Genomic DNA, 22,935 nt, shown 5'->3' on the forward strand with positions numbered 1-22,935 from the left:
AAATCTATCACCAAGGGAAGTTTTCCGCTATATTCTGTATATGGACTTGGCAGTATATTTAGAAAGTACAGCAATCATTACATATTAAATGACACACTTAAACTTTAAAAGGGGACACAATTATTTTTCCAGATTTTGAAATGCTACAGTAGTTTGTTGTTTTTGCACGTTTAGGCTCTGATTCTTGTTTATTCTACTCTTTCAGCCTCGTGATGAAAAGGTTAACTAGCACGGATGCTTCTCTGATTCTCATGTTGATCGTCAGCAAGAGACTCCAGATGTAAATGGCACTTTTGAAATCAACTATAGACCTTTTGTTTGCTCTCCTGTGCATAAACTAATGATGCCGAATCAACTGAGCAGTGAACTGTCTGCCTTCTATCGCTCCTCTGAAAAAGGACTATGTATAAAAGGGCTTCATTTCCTACTAGGTCCAGCCGATATGAACAAACATACCCTCTAACCAAAGTTGACAGTGTGTGCTTTAAATTCATAGTCATTGTTTCATTCCAGGTCCAGTGTGCTGGAGAACAGAGCCAAAGACATTGTGTCACAGTCCAAAACACTTAGTAACAGCACTGTATATGTGTGTTTATGGTGCTCTCTTCTGATAAATTCTGAGCTAAACATTGTGTCCACTCACTGTCCAATCTATTAAACACACCTACCTCATTGGTCCACCTTGTAGATGTGAAGTCAGAGACAGAATCCACCACCAATGTAAAACCTGCTTTGTTGTGGGCCTTTATAGGTCCGGAGCATCAAAGAACAGGGTGAAAATGAGCAAACAGGGTATGCAGAGCAATGGATGGACTAAAATCTTAAACCCGTAATACTACAACTCACTTCTGTCTGGTCAGCGGAGCTGAGAGAACGGACAGTCATATTCTAAACATTATTATTTATTCAACAGCCAAACAGTTGGACAGATGTTGAACAGGACTAGTTGTAGTTTCTGCTGGATATGAAGGCAGACAGTGTTGATGGAGTGATTTGATTAAGTTTGTCATTTGAAGAGAGTTCCTCTGTTGAGACCCTGAACATGGATGGCATCCAAGCTCTGAAAGCAAGCAGTGCATGGTGCTCCGTGTTGTTTTAGCGCTATAATGTACCCCTCTGATCAGCAAAAAACACATCAAGCTAAGAGCCTGCTTAGCTTAAACAGTCTGAAGCCTCCAATGCGACCTACATTTTAAGTGCGCTCAGGAACGGCTGGAAGAACTCTGCCATCCTTCTTCCATTCCACAGGATATCAGCTTATGCAAGCTCGTTATTATCAAATAACACTGATGTATTGGCTGGCATGTGCCAAGTCTTTGGGCCGCAACCTCCATTTCTCATATCCATTTCCTGTCACCGTTATTAAAAAGGTTTCTGAACACCTATCACAGAGGAGAGAGGGTATTAACCCCTGGTTCCTGGCCCTACTCCAGCCACAGGACGTGCTAACGTACTGACCATTCGTTCACCCCCCTGATGCAGTATCCATCACAGTTATGTACTTGATGTCCTTTGGCTTTGCTTTTTACATTGGCTGGAATATGCTTCAATAGCTCAGTGTATCATAATTGCCTATGAAAAAATATTGTTGACCATGGTGAAATAGCAGGTTTTGTTGATTTTCGAAGTGAAATTGGGCTAATTCTACAGAGAAAACTTATACTGATCGTTCATTTGTTTTCAAAAGTATTTAGTTCAACTGTGAAACTTGACTTTTGCAAATGTTAAGGGACTTTTTCCTCAGTAAATTAATCTCTGCCATTACATACAAACCTCAAAGGAATTTGTAGAAACGTTGCATCCTCTTCCCTCAAATCCAAGGCTGAAATGCCCTTGAGCAAGACACCAAAGTACCAACTGCTCTCTGGGCATCAAGGTGGCTGCCCACTGCTCTTTGTGTGTTCACTGTCCCTAATCACTCTTTTCTGTGTGTGTGTGTGTGTGTGTGTGTGTGTGTTTGGGTGGGCGTTTTCACTGCCAAAGATGTGTTAAATGCAGGGGTCAAAAATCATTGTACTGCTGTACAATGACATTAAGGCATGTTTCATGTTAAAACTGTATAAACATGCAAGTCACACCATTCTCGAACATTCCACTACAAGGTCAGTATAAACTGTATAAATGTAACATTTACACAAAGCTCAGGCTTTGCAAGAAAAGATGGGTCAAGGCTCTCAACTCTTCACAACGATATTTTTTTTTCAAAAAAGAACATTTCTCAGTACAAGGGTGCAATGATTTTGGTCTTTCACCATCTACCCTACACGATATTGTGAAAAGATTCTGTGAATCCAGAGAACTCTCAGTCCATGTAGGGCAAGGCCAGACACCTCTTTTGAATGTGCAGGACCTTTGAGCCCTCAGAAATCATTGCATGAGAAATATGATACTTCTGTGATAAATATATCCACACAAGCTCAGAAGTGCTTCAGTAAACTGTTATTACATAACACAGTCAGCCCCTGCATTAAGATATGCGACCTGAAACTGATAGGCGAAGAGAAAGCCTTACAGCAATTCTATGCAGAAATTATGTTGGGTTATTTGGGCCCAGACCTCTTCTAGGATGGTCCAAACGACAGTGGAAACACACACTCAGTTCAGTTGTGTCTAAGTTTCAGATTGTTTTCAGGGAAACAAAAAACAGATGTTAAGTCCTTTATACTTAAGACGAAAATAACTATGTACACTAGTATCAGCAAATATCTTGCATGGTTTGACTTCAACTTTTCCCGTATAAGTCCATTTCAAGAAGGAAATGCTAGGCATTATTTTGCCTGAACTGCATGTTTTCATGTATGGTTGTGTGTGTGTGTGTGTGTTTGTGTGTGTGGTCGGTCTCTTTGGCACATTATAAAGAGGAGAATCAGACAATGGTGAAAACTGACTGTTGAGCAGCTGAAATCTCATATCAAGCAAAAATGGGCTACACTTCCACTTGATTCATTCTATAAATTGTATTATTTTCAAATACTTAAAAAAATTAATCAAAAAGTTGATTTAACAGCAGTAAACATGCCTCTGTTCCAACTTTTAATGTTAAAGTTGTTCCCAGCACTAGATGTGCCGACTTACACAAAACAATTAGTTTGTCCATGGGTATTGAAACTTTTTCAGAAGCATAAATGTTGTTTTATATCTCTATGCCACAATGAATTGGTCCACGAGATCTTCAATTTCTTCCAAAAAGAAGACAACAGGTGATGTAGTAACAAGCTCATTCAAAACCAACACAGCTTCAGCTGCACAAATTGCGCAGGCCGTCTGAATAGGCAGATGGGACAAAGGGTGGTTGTTAAAATGTTCTCAACTAGACACGGGTACTTTAATTCATTTTGGTCTTTCAGTCGTTGCTCTCTGGTTCAACAAAATAAGCCCTTTCCATTTGGTTTCATTATTGCTTCTTCAGAATATAGAGTAAGTTAAAGAATGCGGCCTGGTAAATGGGGAGGTGGGGGTGGGGGATCTGACAGGCTTTGGCTACAGTATTACCAAGTTCATTTCTTTCTCCCCTTTCCTGCCGTCTACTGTTGTATTTATGAAACTCCAAATTTTTTTTTTCTGTTGGCATGGTTCTCTTGCTCTGTGTGGTGGAAGCTTGCGTATCTTCAAAGCACTTACACCCACTCCAAGATTATCTGCAAGTGCAAATGCCTGGTGTACTCAGCAATGATAACAATAGCAAACTTTGTACTTCAAAGTAATCTCAGATTCTACTTATTGAAAAGGTTCCTACACGCAGGAGCACACTTCTCCCAGAAATGCTTCTCCACTGTATGGTGCAATAAATCATAATCTATGATTGCATATGGCTGGTAGAGAACTCGTGGCATGGAATATAGAACATGGTCTCTTAAAATATAAAAGGATTCATTTCCATCCATGGCCAGTGTTCGCATGTAGGTTCCTGTCAAAATGCAAGCCAAGTGGGCTTGCACCACATGCACAGTTATTAATAACAATCATCCGAACAGCTGCATTTCCTGACATTTCAGAGCCTGTATGTATGTTTGTTTGTTTTTGTTTTTAACTTTGGTGCGGTCATGGTCTCCATAATGCTCAGACAGCGGGCGATTTTGAGAGATTCCCAGTCATGCGATGACTTAGTGTATTTGGAGAGGTATTTTGTCCACATCGCATAGTCGTGTGATTCACCTTCCCACAGCAAATCAATGTGTAAAATTGAGCACCATAATTTGGTGTCTGGGCTGCTTCTCCCATTGGTTCAATGGATTTTAGTATGCCTGGACTGCTCCTGCTGAGGCACCAGTGCCACCATGTGGCCGAATCTCCATCAGTGGTGCATACACTGTCACTGTCCTGCCAAGCATAACAGGTGCAACAATAGTCAATTCTCTAACATTGCTAACAAATTTGTTATGGAGAACAAGATCTAGCTCGAGTGAAAATGTAATCGATATTTTTCTGTCGGTTGAAACGATACATCATGAAGCGACATCTTGTAAACATGTCTGAAGGGAGGATTTATGGATCAGTCCGAGTTGCCATAGAAACCTATGACTTCCAAGCAAATCATTTCCAGTGATTAAATATGCATGATTTAATTAAAGTCACATTTGAAATCTAAACAAGTTCAATTTCCCTACATTTTAATTATTCTAATCAAATTCCTATTGAAGTGTGATGATTACTGGAGCCATTTCATCAGCAAAAAATGGGAGCAGCTTGAAAATAAAATATTTCCATTTGTGACTGCTTTGGAGTATTAAAGATCTGCAATCTGCAAAAAAAAAACTTCTAAAGGCGGGGAAGGCAAATAATGAAATGGCCGAATGAGAGCATGGCTGAAATGAATGTGCTTCCCTGTGACAGTGTTACTGAGGCCATTCTCCATAAAGCATAACCCAGGCAAACAAACCAAACTCACATGCTGGGCACTGAATTAGGGTTTCCAATGTATTCCATGCAAGCCATTCTGTATCCATGAATTGGAGGAACAGCTTGCGTGTGGGCATGGCAACGTGGCGGAAAAAGTGCTGATGCAATTCAGATAGGGCACGGCAGCTCCTCTAATCGCTTTCGTCCTTTATTGTTGCCATGCATTCAGGCACAGTGTGCAAGTGTGCATGTGCGTTTGTCGGGTAAACAACATAAGCACAGCGTGGTGGAAGTGATCTACATCTTTTTAATAACACAAAAGCTGGAGGAAAGTCAAGGAGGAAAGGAGAGGAGAGGGGAGGAGACAGAAGGGGGGTGGTGTGAGGAGATTTATTTGGAGTGGAGAAGGGGGCCTGGCTATGGCCTGAGCAAAAGCCCAATAGCTCCGGGGCCATCCATCCCCACTTACAGCAAACACCTCAGGATTCAGCTACCTAATTGAAAGTGCAGCTTTTAAAAAACACTGATTTAATAAACTAAACATCAAAAGCAGGGCCATTTTTCACCAAAGCACCTCCAGGGAGAGACAGTCAAATTCATTAGAGGCCCACTCCCGTTTAAGCAACCCAGATGACAAACTGTTTCACAATGTTGTTGTTTTTTTTCCCCCTTATGTACTGGAAGATACACTAACTATAACCTGACCCCGTCTCTCCAACTTTCTACTCTCTTTATTATTTTCTTTCATACAAAACTCAAACAGTGTCCTTGGTGAAAAATGGCATCAACTTTTTAACGTGACTTTCATTATTCTGTGGCACAAGGATTAATCCCTTAAACTCTAATGCTGCATTTATATGTTGGCACAGAAAAAACAAATAAGAAAAAAAGTCTGCATTTCATCACAGTAACCAGCAAAGGTACATGACATGGAGGCATGCAGCAGTGTGAGTATTTCCATAATGATCTCCGGTTTGCTGTTGATCAACTACTACCAACATGTAAATGCAGCATAAGGATGGATAAGTGGGTACAGTCTTCAATTCCTTACCTTTTACATAGTAAGTACTAAAAAACGAAGCCCTACTATTTCTAAGAAAATGGAGTTCAAGGGGTTAATCTTTATTCTTTTGCTGCTGTGCAGCAATATGTTAGCTCAGAGAAGGTTGTTTACTTTCTCCTGGACGGAGTCGGGGACTTGATGCCTCGGCTTGGGGCAGGAGACTTGGGGGCCTGAGCCGGGGCTGGAGATTTGGAAGAGGAGGTGCTTGCGGGTTTGTCAGCAGTGGGGATTATGATGGGCAGAGTCGGGGGCATGATCCTCTTGGGCGAGGCTGTGGGCTTGATTTCTGGGATCTTGTCTCCGTGCTTGTAGACGCTGACCACGATATCCACAGACTCGCCGCCGTATTTGTTGACCACGGACATGGTGAACTTGCCTGAGTCCTCCAGGGTCACACCCTTGATGGTGAGGCTGGCGAACTTGCCTGAGTCCAGCGAGATCACGTACTGGTCACCAGGCTCCACCTCCTGGTCGTTCTTGGACCAGGTCACCTGTGGCTTGGGGTCACCGCACACTGTGCAGGTCAGGCTCAGGGTCTACAGGAGAGCACAGCAGAGAGGGGGGGGTGTAGTAGACAATAGATGTGATTTGTTCTCTTGCAAGATGTCCTCAAAGGATAAAGCAGTACTTTCAAACCAAATCACTTTTTATCACATCTGTGGCATGCTGTTGTTCATCCCTGGAAACGCGTTTCAGATTTGGGTCTGCATAAAAGTAATTTACTGCAAGAGTGACTTTCCTCAATGTTCCTCAGTGAAGCAACCTCAGACAAAAACAGAGGCTGAAAAGGTGCCAAATTTCCTTCAAACTGGCAATCCATATCTCCACATTGAGCTCATATGTAGTAATTCTCTCCTAAAAGCCTCTTCTTCTAAATTCATTTTTATGTATGGCATAATACCACATTCTTAAATGCCTCAGTTTGACTTGGTGATAATATCACACTGTACTTCTTGTTTTGAAATATACAGAAATATACATAAATTCTCTAGCTGCAGCAATAGTGTGTATTTCTGCTTATACTGTTATAGTCTGCCATGCAATCAAGTGCTATATCTTCTTTTTGTACTTGCTTGTATATACTGTGTACGGTACGACCTTGACCAAGTTTCTGTCCAAGTGCCTCTCAGTAAACTTTAAAGCTACCAATGATTGGTAGTAGCAAACACTTCAACCTGTGTTCAGGACAAGATATAAACAAGATTGCTCATTTGGACTCATAATGGAAATGTGGACTTAAAGAATAATGCACCTGTTTCAGAAAGAGTGTAGCATCTATAAAAAGTACTCTCTAGCCTTAAGGGAGTTCTCAACAGAGCTTTGCTTAACGTGAAAGCCCTGCAAAGGTCCTGGATTGCCGGCTCCTTGCCTTTTAATGCAACCTGTAAGCCAAGGACCTACCGCATTCACTGGATCTGAAAGAAAGAAAAGGCACTGGGCACTTTCCACTGCCTGCCATTCAGGCAGATCACAAACCCGCCAATATTCCTCCCGAAGCTGAATAGATGACATTCCCACAGTCGCCTCCCTGCTGCTCCCCAACAGTGGATTATGAGGCTGGAGACAAAGCAGGGAGGCTCTAAAGCAGGATAGGAGGAATACCAAGCCCTCCAGCACACACTCTCCATGCAGAAAAAGAGGAGATGATCCTCTGCCCTGTCCACAGACCACCGCACACCATTCAAAATCACTCCATAAAGAGGCCCTGTGGCACCTCGGATCACTAATGCAACGGCATCAGCACTGCAGGGCCAACTTAATGGGCTGCAGAATGCAAGCAAACACAATTTGCCCTTAGCTAGTAATAGGCAGCTTTCATTCCACTGAAAGTATTTTTCTCCACAAATCTAAATGATCCCCATATTTGTACATTTTTGTAATGTTTACATTTACACTACACCCATGCAGAGGTGAATTCAAACCTTCTTTTCCATGATGGTGACAACATCTGGCAGACCACCAACCACTTTCCCGCGATCTGCAAAAGAAAACATCACACCGCAGTCAGGCTGGGATATAATTATGTATTAAAAAAGACCCCACTAAGCGCCACAGACTTGAATGAGCATACTCACTCTTTTCAGCATATGCTTCCGCTCTGAAAGGCAAGAGAAGAATGGCGTTGTTAGTGGGCTCATTAGCGCACGCTAATATTTTACCCACACGATGACATGCAGCACACATGCTCTGCATTGCTAAACATTTGGGAGAAAGCAGAGAACCAAGCAGCCTCCAAAACAATGATTATCTTACTTGAGTCTCTGGAACTCAGCATAGGCATTATCATAGGCTAGAAGGGGGAGGAGAAAGAATAGACAGAAGGAAGATAAAAGTTAACCGGGGACAAAACAAGGCACAGAGAAAAGACTATTTGGTGGCTGAAGCCCATGCTACACATGCTTCACGCTTGTCCTGAAAGAAAGTTTATATCTCATTATTTTAATAGCTTTGTTCCCATGTGTTGTATGGTACTGCTCTTTCTCCTCCTTGTAATTACTGTCTCTGCACAGACCGCATGACCTGTCAGACACCACACAGACGTTTGGTTATATTTGCTGTCCAACAGTTTGTTTACGAACTGCTGCCAAAGCCAGAATCTGCACCTTTTGATACTTCTGTTGCCGTTATTTCATCCCTGGATTTGCCCGATTATGCTGCCTGTGTGCGCAGCTGCGGCACTGGCCTTTCCTTTCAACTGCAAATCCAAGCAAGGCCCAATGCAGGGACAACCATAGGAGACATTTTGCGGAGGCGCATACACGCATTGCCCAACACATATCAGACATAAAAAAGGGAGTCCTGAAAGGTGAAGTTCTGTTGTTCCAAATCCATGAGCAAAATAACTCTGAAGTAATAAAAATTAACAAAATATTGCCATCTGATATAGAGCTTAGACCTGGGATTGGCTGGATGAGGTTAATATTGTGTTTGGAAGGGATATTAAAACCCTGTTCCTGGTGTAGGAGTGTTGTTTAAATTCATTACTATTATTATTCAAAGGTCAAAGAGTGTATCCAATTAAAACCTTCTGCTTGAGTTTGGCTTTAATTAGACATTTTTCCTTTGCCTAGAAGACTGCCATTGAAATGCATGGTTAATGTTCTGCTTTTTTGCAAATCAATTGAAATCGGGATTTTAAAGGATTAAGAAACAAAGGGATTAAAGAAGAACAATGTGTTCACTCCAAGCTTTGCTTACCTTGTCCAGAGAGTTCAAGAGAGTGAACATAGGTCTTTTCATCGTCTCTCATTTCAAAGGTGTACACACCCTTATCCTTTTCAGTTGGCTCCACTATCTCCAGGCTGGCCATGGCTGGAGTTCCGCCTATACGCATCTTTTCAGAAGTTGTGAGTTTAGTACCCCTGTTAAATGTAATGAGAAAATTGATGTGTTGTTATACATATATATTCACAGGGCAAAATCAAAGAGAAATCAAACAATTGTGGTAAAAATATAAAATAGATATTCTTCCATCAATCCACTGTGGGTCTGAAATGAACGTGAAGCAGTTAGTAAGAAACGGAAAACTACAGAAAGAATGAGAACAGTTTCTATAAATCACCAAAATTAGGCATTTGAGATTTTATGGGCCAAGTAGTCTAAATTTGTAAGTGATATTAAATTAATGGGAATTAAACTTCTAAACTCTGGAGATGTGGAAAAATATCCCTGACAATTTAGTTAAATATCTGCCAATAAGAATGGAAGCTGTCATCCATCCATGAAAAATGATTTTTGACACTTCTGTGAAATTTTGTGTTAAAGACATTTTCTGCATTCTTTCAAATACTGAAGAATAACTTAAAAGTAATTTGACTGGAAATGTAATAGAAGATTGGTATATGGTAGACAAAATTTTGCACAGAACTGTGACATGCCATCATAAAATAAAGCTTACATTTTTGTGTATGAGCAAAAGTTATAGTAGATCCAGTGAGCAGTTTGCTTCCCAAATTATAACGACTAATTTGCTTGGTAATCTTACATGCTGGGGTCAGTGAGTGCACAAGTAATTGTCAAAAAATGGAATAAGAAATCCTTTTTCTGTTAATGCCTTCTCTGTGCACATTTCTCAGCATGCATTGGAGGGCAGAAAAGACCCAGAACAGGCACTTTAAAATGTTAATGCAGGGATTAGAAGACCCACATACAAAGAACAAAAGTGGCCTGCATTAGACTACACATAAGATGAGGGGCAGGCAAAACTGCTGGGAGAAGCTCTGCCCTCTGAGTTAGTATTCTACATGCTACCCAATGTCCCCCAGGGCCATAGCATTAGGTAACTGTAAATCTGATAGATTTGTTTTGTATTGACAGAAGTGCAGAATCCTAGCTGTCTCTTGTCACTCGGCCTGGGTAATTTCCCATAGTTCAATAATCGTTTTCTAGCGGCGCGCACTAAAGCGACACAATTATAGACAAAAATCTCCAAATCATGTTTACATGCAGAGCCGCTGTCATGCTCAGGGCTGTGAGAAAGCATGTGTATTTCATTTCCATGGGTATTTCCATCACACCATTTCTAGGATTTCACTTCACAAGTGAGAAAATGTGCATACTTGTGCATCCAGGTGATCTTCATTTCATCAGTATAGTATTTCATATGGCACTGAAGCATGATGCCCTCAGCGGTGCACTGGATCACCAAACCGGCAGCACTGGGCCCTGTTTAAATCAAAGAAAAAGAGAGAAAGATTCCCTAAACTTCAGATTGGCTCCAGGTTTCTGTTACAGAATACGTCAGACCCAGTTTAAGTTGCACTGGGGAGGTTTCCAGCAGAGTAACTGGTGATTGGTTTGGGAAAAGGGGATTAGAGCTGGGATTTGGAAGGAGGAGGTGGACAAGTAATACTCCCACAAGTCAAAAAATGCTGCTAATGAGTGTCTCACAGTGACCAAAAATATTGGAAGCAAAGCCACTCTATGGTGTTATCCCTTTAGTGTTAATCTGAACTAATAAGTTTAATGCATGCGCTATGGAGTTTATGGGACACTGGGCTATTTATCACAGAGCCTGAGAGCAAGTACCAGGTTCCACACTGTTTAAATCATGTATCATGCATTTATGACAACAGCCAAGTATGGAGTAAGCAAGGAAGTAGGAAAATAAGCTTTAACTTTGTCTGGTCAGTGCTTGTGCATGAGGTTTTAAAAAGGCATTTAAAAAATTATCTTCTTTTTGCAAGACTCTGTGAGCTGGACACTCAGCAAAACTACCTCAGGAGCTGAAGCAGTTCTCCATCATGACTCGGCAGATGCTCTGCAACAACACTAAAGATGATATATAGGAAATCATAAAAGACTTAATAATCTGCATTCTAATTCTGCTTAAGATAGTCACTCTTTGTAGTCTTTGTATTGATGGATGGGGAGTAAAATCTGGGATCAATCAGAGATCGAAGGGTGCTTACACGCTGAATGCTGACTAGTTTTAGAGAGGACATGCAGCAGAGCATGCAAAAATGCTAATCCTGTACTTACCAGCCACACGTGAGAGCTGGTTTATGATGTTGTCGAAGACTGTGGGTGAGAGTACAGGCAAGGTGAGGTGACTTTCTGTGAGGCAAGAAGTATTCTAGAACTTTTGCTGCAATTTCAAAGCAAGAGCGCTATTACCTTTGCCGGAAATATCAACCTGAGACACATCTTGTCCTCTGTCGTCGCTGATAGTTGCTTTGTACACACCAACACTCTTCTTTGAGAACTGGAGGCAGGATTCCAGGAAACAAACAAACAAACACAGTGTTTTTGCTGAAATAGTGCAGTTGAGTACTTTTTCTGTGGTACGTTTACAATCCTCTTGCAAGGCAGCTCACTTTTGGAGTATTATAAGTCCTGCGCTTTCAGGCAGAACTTCAACATTTCAATGAAGTTTTTAGGCAGCAGCAGTTGTGGAGGCTGACACCACCCACTGATAGATTTTATAAGTGTTATGGTTTTTCCTGAAGCACAAACTTCAGCTCATTTTGAAATGTAAGATTAGGTTTTTTTGGGGTTTTTTTTTGTCACTGCAAGACTGCAAGTGAATAATCAGAATCACATTTATTTATCACATTTATTTTATGCCAGATAAAGTCCTGGTGCCAAATAAATAAAAATAAATAAAATAAAATAAATAGACTGATGAACGTGTCTGAAAAAAATGGTCTTCGTTTCTTCCCCCTCTGACGGTGCGGAGAAGCACAAAGGTATGCTGAAGCTCTTATTTCTGTATTACTGTATTGTAGAATAGTTACATTGTCATAGGTCTACTTGTATTTATTTGTGTTTGATCCTTTGCTTTGTGTTAACATTCATTTATTTATTTTACATTAGTTTGAGGAGATCTGTAATTTAATCTAACAGTCTGTAAGGAACATTTTCTCAAGAGATCCCTTTCATTTTATTGTTTGTGTACAGTCAGTTGTTATTATATGTAATATTTATCAGTCAAGCTAGTAGCAGTCTAGTTAGTCATATCTGGAACACTAGTACTACATATTAAAATTTTTGGTAGCACAACGAAAAGCACACAGTACATATTAAAGAGTATTCCTTCAGAAATATGCCATCTTTATGAGGTGATTGATGCAGAAATGTTTGAGAATTGACAAGATGTAGGACTATATATATTAATCAAATACTGATTCTGGAAACCATGTTTACATTAATCAAACTAGGGAAATAATTTAGTCACTCTGCATTAAAGGTGGTTTTGTTGCAATGTAATCCAACTGTAAAACCTGCACCTTCAGATACCTCTTTCAGCAAATTTCAGTGAAGCAATAAAAAGAATGGCATGTGTGAATAAATGCATTAATATTTATTATAATATTTAACATCATTCCCAGTGGCAATAGAAAAAATAAAATATCATCTTTTCGAATATTGACCATCAGTAGATGTGTGATTTGTTATTGCTAAAGCAGCACTGCAGACTCGAAGCAGTAATATGGTCTTTATTTCTGTGCCTTTTTGCTTAAAGGGACACTCCAAGCAAAATGAAAAATTTAACTACCACTACATCTGTTGTAAACAACCCTTCCTGCATCCTACAACAGTACTTGAGACGTCTCAAGTATTTGTGGAATACCACTATTGAGACTGTGTTTTGAATTTGGGAGAGTGTTTTGAAAAAATGTTTTGCTTGTTGCATCTAAAGGAACTGCTAAGGGTCTGAATAATTTATTGCCATATAACTGTATTTACACAAATGAAATTGTCATTCAAAGAGAAAATGGATTACTACTCAAAGAACGAATGACACCTCAGACAAAGGGGGCAAGAACTAAAAGTTAGAAAAAAGTTATCGAAATAATATTTGACTGAAGTAAGAGTTACTACTATTAGCTTGATTGTATTTATTAGCTGATTAATCAATGGATCAATTATGAGGCTTAAAGTCAGAACTGGATGGTGCATTTGTCTATATTATTAATGTCTGGTATTGTAGTGGGATTAAAGAAAAGAAGAAGATATTCGATACAGTTGTAAATTACATAACAGTAAGGCCCAGTGATGGAGTCCTGTACTATAGAGTAGAGCATAACACAACAAACTAAATATTAAGCTAAGTTTTTTGCTGGAGAGTCCAGTTATAGCCTGAACCAAAACCTCAAAGCAAAACCTTTAACAATCCTGCAGGAATAATAAATCCTGCAATTGCTCTAATTGTTTACACAATAGGGAAAATTAACTTTGAATCTGCTACATGTTCCTCAGTGTTGCTGCAACACTACCTCTCATAATACCTTCTGTGTTACTGGCTAAGCCCAGTAAGAACAAAGCTATTTTATTTCTGTTCTAGCTCAGTAGGGAGTGAAAGCATGATCTCACCAGAGACAGCGGGAGTTTGCAGACTCCGGAGCCGAGGTCGGCGGGCACCTCGGGAATCACTTCCACATCATCCTTAAACCAGTGGAACACCGACTCCTTCTTCAAATTAGCCACCTGAGGGGAGGGGAGGACACACATCAGGCAGTGAGCATGCGATGATGGAGCAAGCAGGAAATATGGCCATGCCGCCAATGCCATCTGTCAGCCCAGTTCCTCCAGCGCCTCTGAGCACCGAGCGACCACAATGATCTCTTTATGACAGAGATGAATGAAGCCTGGCGCGGTACTCATTTGGATTGGCGCTGGTGATAACCCGGCCCATTTGTTTGAGTTTGGCTGATCTAATTGTAGAAAGGACGAGCATTACTTCACTTGCCTTGCAGATGAGGCTGACGCTGGCATCATCCCCAACCTGGACTGACAAGAACTGGCTAAAATGAGGTCCTGTGCAGAGGGAGATTTTGTTTAGGTTTCCTTATGCATCAAATTTAGGGGTTTGTTCTCCTGAAAATGTCAACAACTATAAGCTACAGGAATATGAAGGTATTGTCACAATCACATCTGTGGAATACATTATGGGCCTTAATTTCTCTCATCAGCATGTTCAAAGTTCTCTTTAAAGGAGTTTAATGCTTCAGTTTGACAATTTCAGAGAATCTACTTGAATAAATTCATATAAATGTTTAAATAATAGTTTAAATAATAATTAAATGTAAATAAAGCATTTATTTACAGTGTGAACAATTATTCACACTGTAAATAGACTAACAAACATTGGTTTGATGACTTTTTTAAAGACTCCTAAAGCAAAAAAGAATTAACAATGGCCTGCAATTGTTTAGGACTGTCACAATAATGACATTATATACATATTGTACAATATATGGACTTTCCCCAGGAGTTCCTTGCTGACCTCAATATCACCTATTAAGTTTACTTGCATGTTTGTTTACTTAACAATTAACTTCAGCAATATTTTAGCCAGTCGGTCTGTTCTGTTCTCTTGGACTCTCTTGTCTCTCTGTTCTGGAGCAGTTTTGTCAATTTTTTTGAAAACAGTGGTTTTATTTTATTTATATTTATTAAGATATTTACACATATTTCATATTCTAATTCCAATGTCTGAATGTTTTCAATGACACATTTTTTTGCTGAACATTCATTATTCTTTAAATGTTTGCAATTGCATTACTCTGCTATTATAATTCTATCAATGCCACAAAATGGGCTTATAATTTCAGAAATGGATAATAATTTCAGTTATGGCTATTATTTCTGGGACAATATATTGACAACAATTAATAGCTACCGTGACAGGCATACAATGGTTATATGAAAAAATTTTGATGGTGCTCTAAATATGTTATGTCTAAATTACAGAGCACACAATATGTGTAAAAAGAGAGAAACAGAAGAGTGTTACTAAACCACAGATATATTTGTTCTAACACTATCTGCTTCTTTCAATGCGAATTGAATCCCATGTAGAGTTCTGTACCCTCTTTCACACGGATGTACTCTCTCCTCTGGTAATCAGCCTCTGCCAAGGCTGCCTTGAAGGCTGAAGCAAAAAAAAAAAGAGGAAGATATTGTTAAGGGTTAGTGAGACAAGCCTGGAGGAAGAACTCTGTATCTTAGATCATTTCGGGATAACCCCCAACAGCAGCTCAATGTGGCTCACCTTCTCCAATCAGCACTAGAGTAGACTGGCCCTTCGCTCTTCCATCCTGGATCTGCACAGTGTATGTCCCTTCGTTTTCTGCGGTGAAGTGATCTAGCACCATCTCGATAATGCCTGTGGCTACGTCGTGACTCATTTTAGTTTGCTGGAGAAGGAGGGGAAAAAAGAAAAAAAAGAAAGACACACAAATACTAAAGTAAATAGTTCTCTTTGGTGCCTTGAATAGAGGCAGCAGCAATGGGTGGCATTTTTATATCGTTGTTTTGATGGATTGAAATCTGTTTGTTTGACTCGTACTGACATTGTTTGCCAGTCAGACACATTTGGAGTAGTGCTGTGCAAAGTAGAGAGTGCTAGGGTCAACGTAATGTAAAACCCAAGGAAGATCTTGTCGAGAGCTCGTCGATTTACGTTGTTGTCACCACTATAGCTGTAGCTGTCACTACCACTTTGCCTGACGTTTGCTTCCTTACCTCACAGTTGACAAGTTCCTTGTTATTGGCAAAGAATTTGTAGGTCACAGCAGAAGAGATGCCCTCAGTTTGCAGCCAGAAGCGCACACGACCTCTCTCCAGAATCTTGTATGCCAACTCAGTCTTCAGAGGGATAACTGAGGCAGAAAGAGAGGTGGCCATGGTAACAGCGTGACTTTTTTGTGCTGTCATATATTTTCACATACATGACCTCATATAATACAAAACAAAAACTCAGCTTGTGCCTAATTCACACAGTATCTGAAAGGTGTTGCTAAAAATTCAGTACAGTTTAAAAGTTTTAAGCACCTGAGAAAATGAGATGTAAAAGCTATGTATTGGGGAAAAAAAGAAACAGACTAAAAACCCTAATATTAGAATAAAACCAATAACATTATTACAGTAAGTAGTGATATTCTGTGTCTGAATGTTTTGGTTTAACCCTTTCAGAATGTATCCTCCAGTATTATTTGAGGTTATCATCCATTAACTAGTTTTACCAGTTGATACTGGTAACAAATTCATGCTATCAAGGAAAAAAAAAAAAAATATATATATATATATATATATATATATATATATATATATATATATATATATATATATATTTGTTTTTGTATTTATTGTAATTTCCTAAAATTTTATAAAAGCACCACACTTATTGAGAAGATAAAGTATTTAAAATAATAAAAAGAAGAAGACTTTTACACAGTACTGCATAAGAAACTGAATCCCTGCCCCTAACTCCTATATGCTTGTGGATATGTTTTTGGGCACTGCTGAAATTAGCCAGCATAAAAATAGCAAGATACAAATAGTTTCAGTAGTCTGTTACTTACTCGGGTTGCGGATGTCGTAGCTAAGTGCTAGCATTTTCTCAAGCTCTGAAATGAAGGGAAAATGCACATTTAGATGAAGAGTTCCATCTAAGACAAATTCTGCACTGATGATATAAAATGTATACTTTTACTTAATAAAACACACACATGTCACTTTCACCATATGCTTTCTTGACACATGCCAATACTGAAAAATCAAAATGAAAAAATTTAAGTTGGCAATGAGGTTCTGTACAGTATGTGTAAATTTAAAACGTTGTGCAATTTTTGACAAGCTGAGATTTACTATTAAAGCACATATGAGCACTTATGAATTGCTTTACACAAGGGCAATGGATGCCAAATGAATAATGGTCCCACAGAGAGCTACAAAAACCTTTCATCTAAAAATATGCCTTTGCTAACTACTGTATTTGAAATGCATTTGACAACCACTAAGCTGAAGGAAACTGTGACTTTGACTGTGTCCTTGGCCTTTCAGATGATGTCATTTGTTCAGGTCAACAGCTGTGTAAGTGACATGTTGAGAGTTACTGCGCCTGGACCACATTAATAAGTAAGAAGAAAATCATAAGATATTAACAGCACAATCCAGGGTTTCAGGGTTATAAACTTCATAATACATTATAATTCTTCTATAATTATTTCATTAACTGGCCTCACCTTCTGCTGTGATCTTGTAACTGGCTGAAGCTCCTTCAGTGTTCGTGACAGAGACAGAGAAAGTGCCAACATCATCTTTATCTGGGCTCTTGAACAATAGAGTAGAGCTAGACGGATAAATGTAAGTAAGCAATACATTGCAGGTAAGGGGAACACTAAAGAAACAAATGCAATACAAGTTCTTTCAAGCTTAAATGTCCTATTGAGTAGGGCCTGGCCAATTTGAAACAAATAATGAGTACTGTTTTTAAGAAAGAAAATAATTTTTTAACACAAACTGATAATCAAAACTGAACAGACTGCAGTCGTTTTAGATAAACAGTGTTTTACTGACTGTCATGATTCAGTTCTTCTTTGTCACAATTGCTTCCCAAACAGCAGTAAATATTATAGGACTGATAGTAAATGGTCCAAGCTTTCCCCCCAAGCTGTTAAATTGATTTATTTTATTTTAAACACACTTTTTCCTACCAGTTTAATTGCAGCAAAATACCCTCTGCTGGCTAGGTTTCACACCAATGAACAGTTCAATGCACTTAGAATAGACCAGTAACATTAAGTCCTAGTGGCAAGGAACATCTTTGTTTGCTTGTTTTTTTCCCTTACTGATTTCCTGATGTTTTGACAGAGATTCCTTTGGAGAAGTCTGTGATTTCTTCATAGGACTTCTTCCACACAAAGTGTGAGGTCTCTGTAATCTGGCAGCTCTCGAAAGAGAGATAAATGTCGCCAGTCTCCTCATGCACACCACACTTGATTTCCTGAGCGCCTGCACACACAAAGCACGAGAAGAAGATGGTTTACGCAAAAGATGGCTGAAATCTGACACTATGTAAAAGAAGTATGGGACGGCCATGTTGGATTTATGGTATGGATACGACTGGATTATGGGTTAGTGTGCTTCCCACATCTGACTCCAACAGATTAGTTCATGCAAGGCTCTCCCTGTTCTCCCCTGTGAAATGCTGGGATGTTCTCACTCAGACGACCCCACAGTGCACTCTGCTGGCAGAAGACCAAAGAACCTATCTTTCCTCAACTATGAATGTTTCAGGCAGGCTCGAGATGAATCATCATCTCGTCTCGTCCGGCAGCTGGTTTTTTCTTATCGGCAGCCGGGCAGACAGCTGCTCCCTGTGCCACTTCAGAGCACCTCCCATAATGGGTCCTACACAGCAGAGCATAGCTCTCTTGCTCTCTCTATCTCTCTGTGCCCCAGCATGAGCATCTCTCAATTCAGCAGTCTCTTTTTCCTTTGCCTGAATCCATCAGTTCTCACTTGACGTTTGTCCATATGAACAGTAGTAGTGAATATGGAGGGTGGTTTGGTTGTGTGTGTGTGTGTGTGTGTGTGTGTGTGGGTGGGTGTGTGTGTGTGTGGGGGTGTGTGTGTCACCTGGCAGGGCCTTTGCACACACTGAGTCAGAGAGAGCTGAAGGTTTGCCAATGCCATGGGCATTCTCTGCTCGGACACGGAACACATACGATGATCCAGTCTCCAGGCTCTTCACCTGAGGATGACCCATCATTAATGTCATTAATGTTAATAAAGCAACTCAGGACGACACAGTCCTCACGCAGTACATTTTGACTACATGATGCAAAGTTTCAGACTCCAGCAGACTATTTGTGGGTACAGTTTTTCACCGATTTTTACCTTAAGGTAGCAGTGGTTGACAGCAGATGCATTGGCCGTTGTCCAGGTTCCGGTGCCCTTCTTGCACATGTCCACATAGTAACCAGTAACAGCACTTGCGCCAGTGTAGACTGGTGCCTTCCACTCCACAACCACTGAGTCATCTCTGATCTCAGTGAAGCTCAGGTCATATGCTGGACCTAGACAACATATTCATATTTTACTGCAACAAGTAAACCTAAAGAAGTGCATGTCTACAGAAAACATGCCAAATCCCCATACAAGCTTTCATTGTCCTCAAAAAACAATTATTTGTCCCCTCAAAAAATCTTGTGAGAAAAAGAGGTTTGTGACTATGTAGAAACTTTTAAAGGTTTACTATCAAAGTTCTATACAAGTTTAGCAATGAATGCTATAAAAGAGGAAGAAACTGGCTTAAAATGAGTCGCACAATTTATAACATCAAGCAGGGCATTTGTTTATCTGCCTTTAAAGTTTTTTTGTATTTTGTAAGTTTTTTGTACTTGATCCCATAGAGGTTACTGCTATTGCTAGCGGGGGAGAAATTAAATGTTGAAATTACATGTTTCTCACTTACAGCCAATAAAAATAAGTGAAACATACAGCTATTACATACCTGGCTCAGGCATGTTCCAGGCCTCACATTTGAATGGTGAACTAACAGCAGATGGTTCACTCAGCCCCACCAAATTGGCACCATACACTCTGAACTGATACACTGAGCCACAAGTCAGATTAGGAACCTGCAAAAACATGGGATCAAAACACTAGCTGTCATTCTAACCTCCCATTATACAGTCATAAAAACACTTTCTAAGTACCCCCAATAACATCTGGAGGCCATGACAGCGATAACACAAACAAAGTCATGACACGGTTGGTGATTCTGCAGCGCCAATGATACCTTGTATGTCCTGTCCTTAATGGGTGGTACATTGACCTCTTTCCATGCTTTCTTTGCCACGTTGCACTTGTCAATGTAATAGTTGGTGACCTCTGCACCTCCGGAGTGGGCGGGACATTTCCAGTTGAGCACCATGGATTCCCCGTCGCAGTGGAGAAGAGCGATGTCATAGGGAGGGGATGGGAGCTCTGTGGAGAAGATAGATGACTAGCTCTGCGTCTCCCCATTACTCACTGTCCACAGCAGCAGGGACCGCTCCAAGTATAGTGGCTATCTCTAGCTTTTAATAAAGCCAATTCACAGCCATTTATTGTCTGGCTTGGCTTATAATGTGAGAATGAATCATGGCAGATTTGATGCATTACATCTGCTGTTGTTACCAATTATGAATGTGAATTTGAGCTAGAAGTAATTCAACTTTCGAAAGTTTGTTACCATAAGTGACTGAGTATATTTGTTTGTAACAGCTACACTGTTATGAAATACATGTTGATAGACTTTATAGTCTTTCTGATATATCAGCTTTATTTTCTTCACAATGTACCCAGTATGGCTGTGCTGCATTACTTCTGTTTGTTAAACTTTACATGGTATCAGAAAAGTGTACATTCTTCTCCCCAAAATGTAACTTTTCAATTGCTCAGATCTACTTATTCATGTCTTATTCATGTTGCGAGCTTCAAAAAAAAAACAGCTTGGATGCTAAAGTTTCACAATTTCATAAAACTAAATAAAATACCAAGAACTACATTACCCTTAATGTGGTAAATAAACAGACTTTAATTTCAAAACTTTTGTGCCTGTCATTTTTACTGTGGTTATGCATGGTCATTACTGCATTCCTATTCTTCTGCAGTGGTGTCGACTTTGATATGGCCTCAAAAATGAACCTTCCATAATAGGAAAACCTTATGAACTCGGCAGGACAAAATAATGACTCCACTAAAGAACTGTGATTCACACTCCCCTCTGTAAATCTGCTCGGATTCACATTATGGAACATGTCTCACTGCCAGTATTTGTATCCCTGTGAAATACGTTTTGTAGATAACAGTATTTCATAATGTCACAGTGAAAGTAAGCCTATTTCAGATCATTTAAGAATCTGACTTAGTATTAGGCAAGTGTGTCATGCTTTTAGCAGTTTGCTAAATGTTAATTCAAGATATAGGTCTGAAACATCAAACATATATTGAGACTTCAAACGTATTTTGAGTGATACACCACTTTTGAGGTAAAAGAAAACTGACAGAAATTAGATTTTTCTTGGAACTCTTGCTTTAAGCACATTTCAACTGCCTACGTTCCAAAAATAAAAAGATTCCCTAGTGTGCTGCAGCCAGTTCAACATATTGGTATTGTTCATGCAGTGTGTATCTCGCACTCGACAGTACTGCCCAAACGTGTTCTATAAAGAGCATCCTATGAGGATTCAGCAGACAGCGAGCGTTCGCCCACGGCCTTTATACAGACTGTAAAGTGTTTTGTGATCCACTGTACGCCACAAAAGAAGCACCATCTCTGTTACTTCTGTTTGTTTAAGACAACTTTTTGTAAAGGCTAGCTGTACTGCTTTATGTAAAACATACAGCTCTAGCTAAACAGTTTTCCTGCTCTAGTAAGCTGGCAATACTCTGCTTTTAGGGGCTTTAGAAATATCGACACTGCAATTTTTATCTATTTTAAAATTTATGAAGTAAAACTTACAAATAACACCTGAACACATTTTGGAGATGGCTTTCCACAGTGATGTTTATGTGTGGTACAAGATTAAACTTCCAATTTAAACTCTTGTGGTGCTCCGGTTCACACAACCTGCTCAGGGGATTGTGGACAGAAAAAGTGCTCAGAACACAAGCAGAAATAGAAATTTCTTCTCCACAAACTTTTCCTACTGCTTACCAGTATTCTTGAACAAAACTCCCCAACATATAATGCTGCCTTCAAATACAGATAGCTGAAACTTAAAGCAATCTTTCCCCAGCCAACAAACATCTTACAAGAAATGTCTGCGAATGAAAAGCTGGAGGTTCAGATTAATTCCTGTTTTTGTGTTCTTGTTGCTGCTGGCTGCATCTCGATTGTGTCTCAGCAAATACCTAGCACTACCTGCTGTATCTAAAAGCATTATTTGGGGAGGGCTCTTAAAAACATATTAGTTGTTTTTGAAGAAGTGCACAAACAAATGTGTTGGATTCACTTGATTCCAATGTGTAGCTCATTTCCAGAAATATAAAAGCTATCTAAAAATTATGGGGTGGAATTTGGCAGTTTTTTGCACTGTTAGTTGTCATTACCTATTCATTTCACTGTAGGTATGGCTCGATGGGCAGGTTACCTGAGTGAGATTAATGGCGGAGAGACATAGTGCTGATCTGCACATCTGTGATGAAAGTTAAAGAATGGAATACTGGAGATATTGCTGAACCTAGAGACACTGGAACAGCAAACCCCATCATCCAATGCAGTATCACCTATGGTTAAAGTTATTAAACTAAATAGAGAACGGAAGTGCTGAAAGTCTACAAGCTGAGGGTGAGAGTGACACAGAACGAACTAAGACCACAGTAAACATTGGCGCTGCTTTTCAGACGTGGCGAAAACTCTCTGACCTGAGGAAGTTCAGTAATAATGCTGAGTTGATCTTTTTACTATTCAGCATGTACATTATGTTGGTGGTTTGCTACCAAAATATTCAGACAGATTATAATTGTTGTGGATTTTAATGTTATCCTTGTAATGTAATGCAGTTTACCCTTGTGAAATAGTTTCTAGCTGTTGCACTAAAATTTGCTGGCTAATTCACTAATATTAATCGATTACGTTGTTAAAAATGTCTTTTTTTTATCCTCTGTTGACTGGTAAGTCAGTCTGACAAGTTCTCCTGACTTTTAAGCTCCTTAGTCTGGACAGACCTCTGTCCACATACGTATGGCCTGGGGGCATGAACTGGGTTTTAGTACTGGCTTTTTCTCCCTTTTCTTCTTGGCCTTCCAGGCAC

At 39.7% G+C, this 22,935-nt stretch overlaps 1 protein-coding gene across 1 annotated transcript in view; it reads right to left on the bottom strand.

The window, feature by feature from the left end:
* Positions 1-5,164: 5,164 nt before the first annotated feature.
* myom2b (myomesin 2b) overlaps positions 5,165-22,935 on the bottom strand; it is a 37,434-nt gene continuing 19,663 nt past the window's right edge. The window contains exons 17-36 of the mRNA XM_066678872.1: positions 19,935-20,122; positions 19,647-19,773; positions 19,031-19,209; positions 18,770-18,884; positions 17,980-18,142; positions 17,374-17,480; positions 16,711-16,755; positions 15,872-16,008; positions 15,399-15,543; positions 15,216-15,278; positions 14,094-14,161; positions 13,718-13,831; positions 11,519-11,606; positions 11,384-11,422; positions 10,462-10,567; positions 9,101-9,264; positions 8,156-8,192; positions 7,978-8,000; positions 7,825-7,880; positions 5,165-6,438 (exon numbers count right to left, since the gene is read on the bottom strand). Coding sequence (XP_066534969.1) covers positions 6,010-6,438; positions 7,825-7,880; positions 7,978-8,000; positions 8,156-8,192; positions 9,101-9,264; positions 10,462-10,567; positions 11,384-11,422; positions 11,519-11,606; positions 13,718-13,831; positions 14,094-14,161; positions 15,216-15,278; positions 15,399-15,543; positions 15,872-16,008; positions 16,711-16,755; positions 17,374-17,480; positions 17,980-18,142; positions 18,770-18,884; positions 19,031-19,209; positions 19,647-19,773; positions 19,935-20,122 — 2,393 coding nt within the window. The 3' untranslated portion in view covers positions 5,165-6,009. The remainder of the gene's footprint in view (positions 6,439-7,824; positions 7,881-7,977; positions 8,001-8,155; positions 8,193-9,100; positions 9,265-10,461; positions 10,568-11,383; positions 11,423-11,518; positions 11,607-13,717; positions 13,832-14,093; positions 14,162-15,215; positions 15,279-15,398; positions 15,544-15,871; positions 16,009-16,710; positions 16,756-17,373; positions 17,481-17,979; positions 18,143-18,769; positions 18,885-19,030; positions 19,210-19,646; positions 19,774-19,934; positions 20,123-22,935) is intronic.

The sequence above is a fragment of the Hoplias malabaricus genome, chromosome 8, assembly GCF_029633855.1.
Source record: "Hoplias malabaricus isolate fHopMal1 chromosome 8, fHopMal1.hap1, whole genome shotgun sequence".
NCBI classification, from domain to species: Eukaryota; Metazoa; Chordata; class Actinopteri; order Characiformes; family Erythrinidae; genus Hoplias; species Hoplias malabaricus.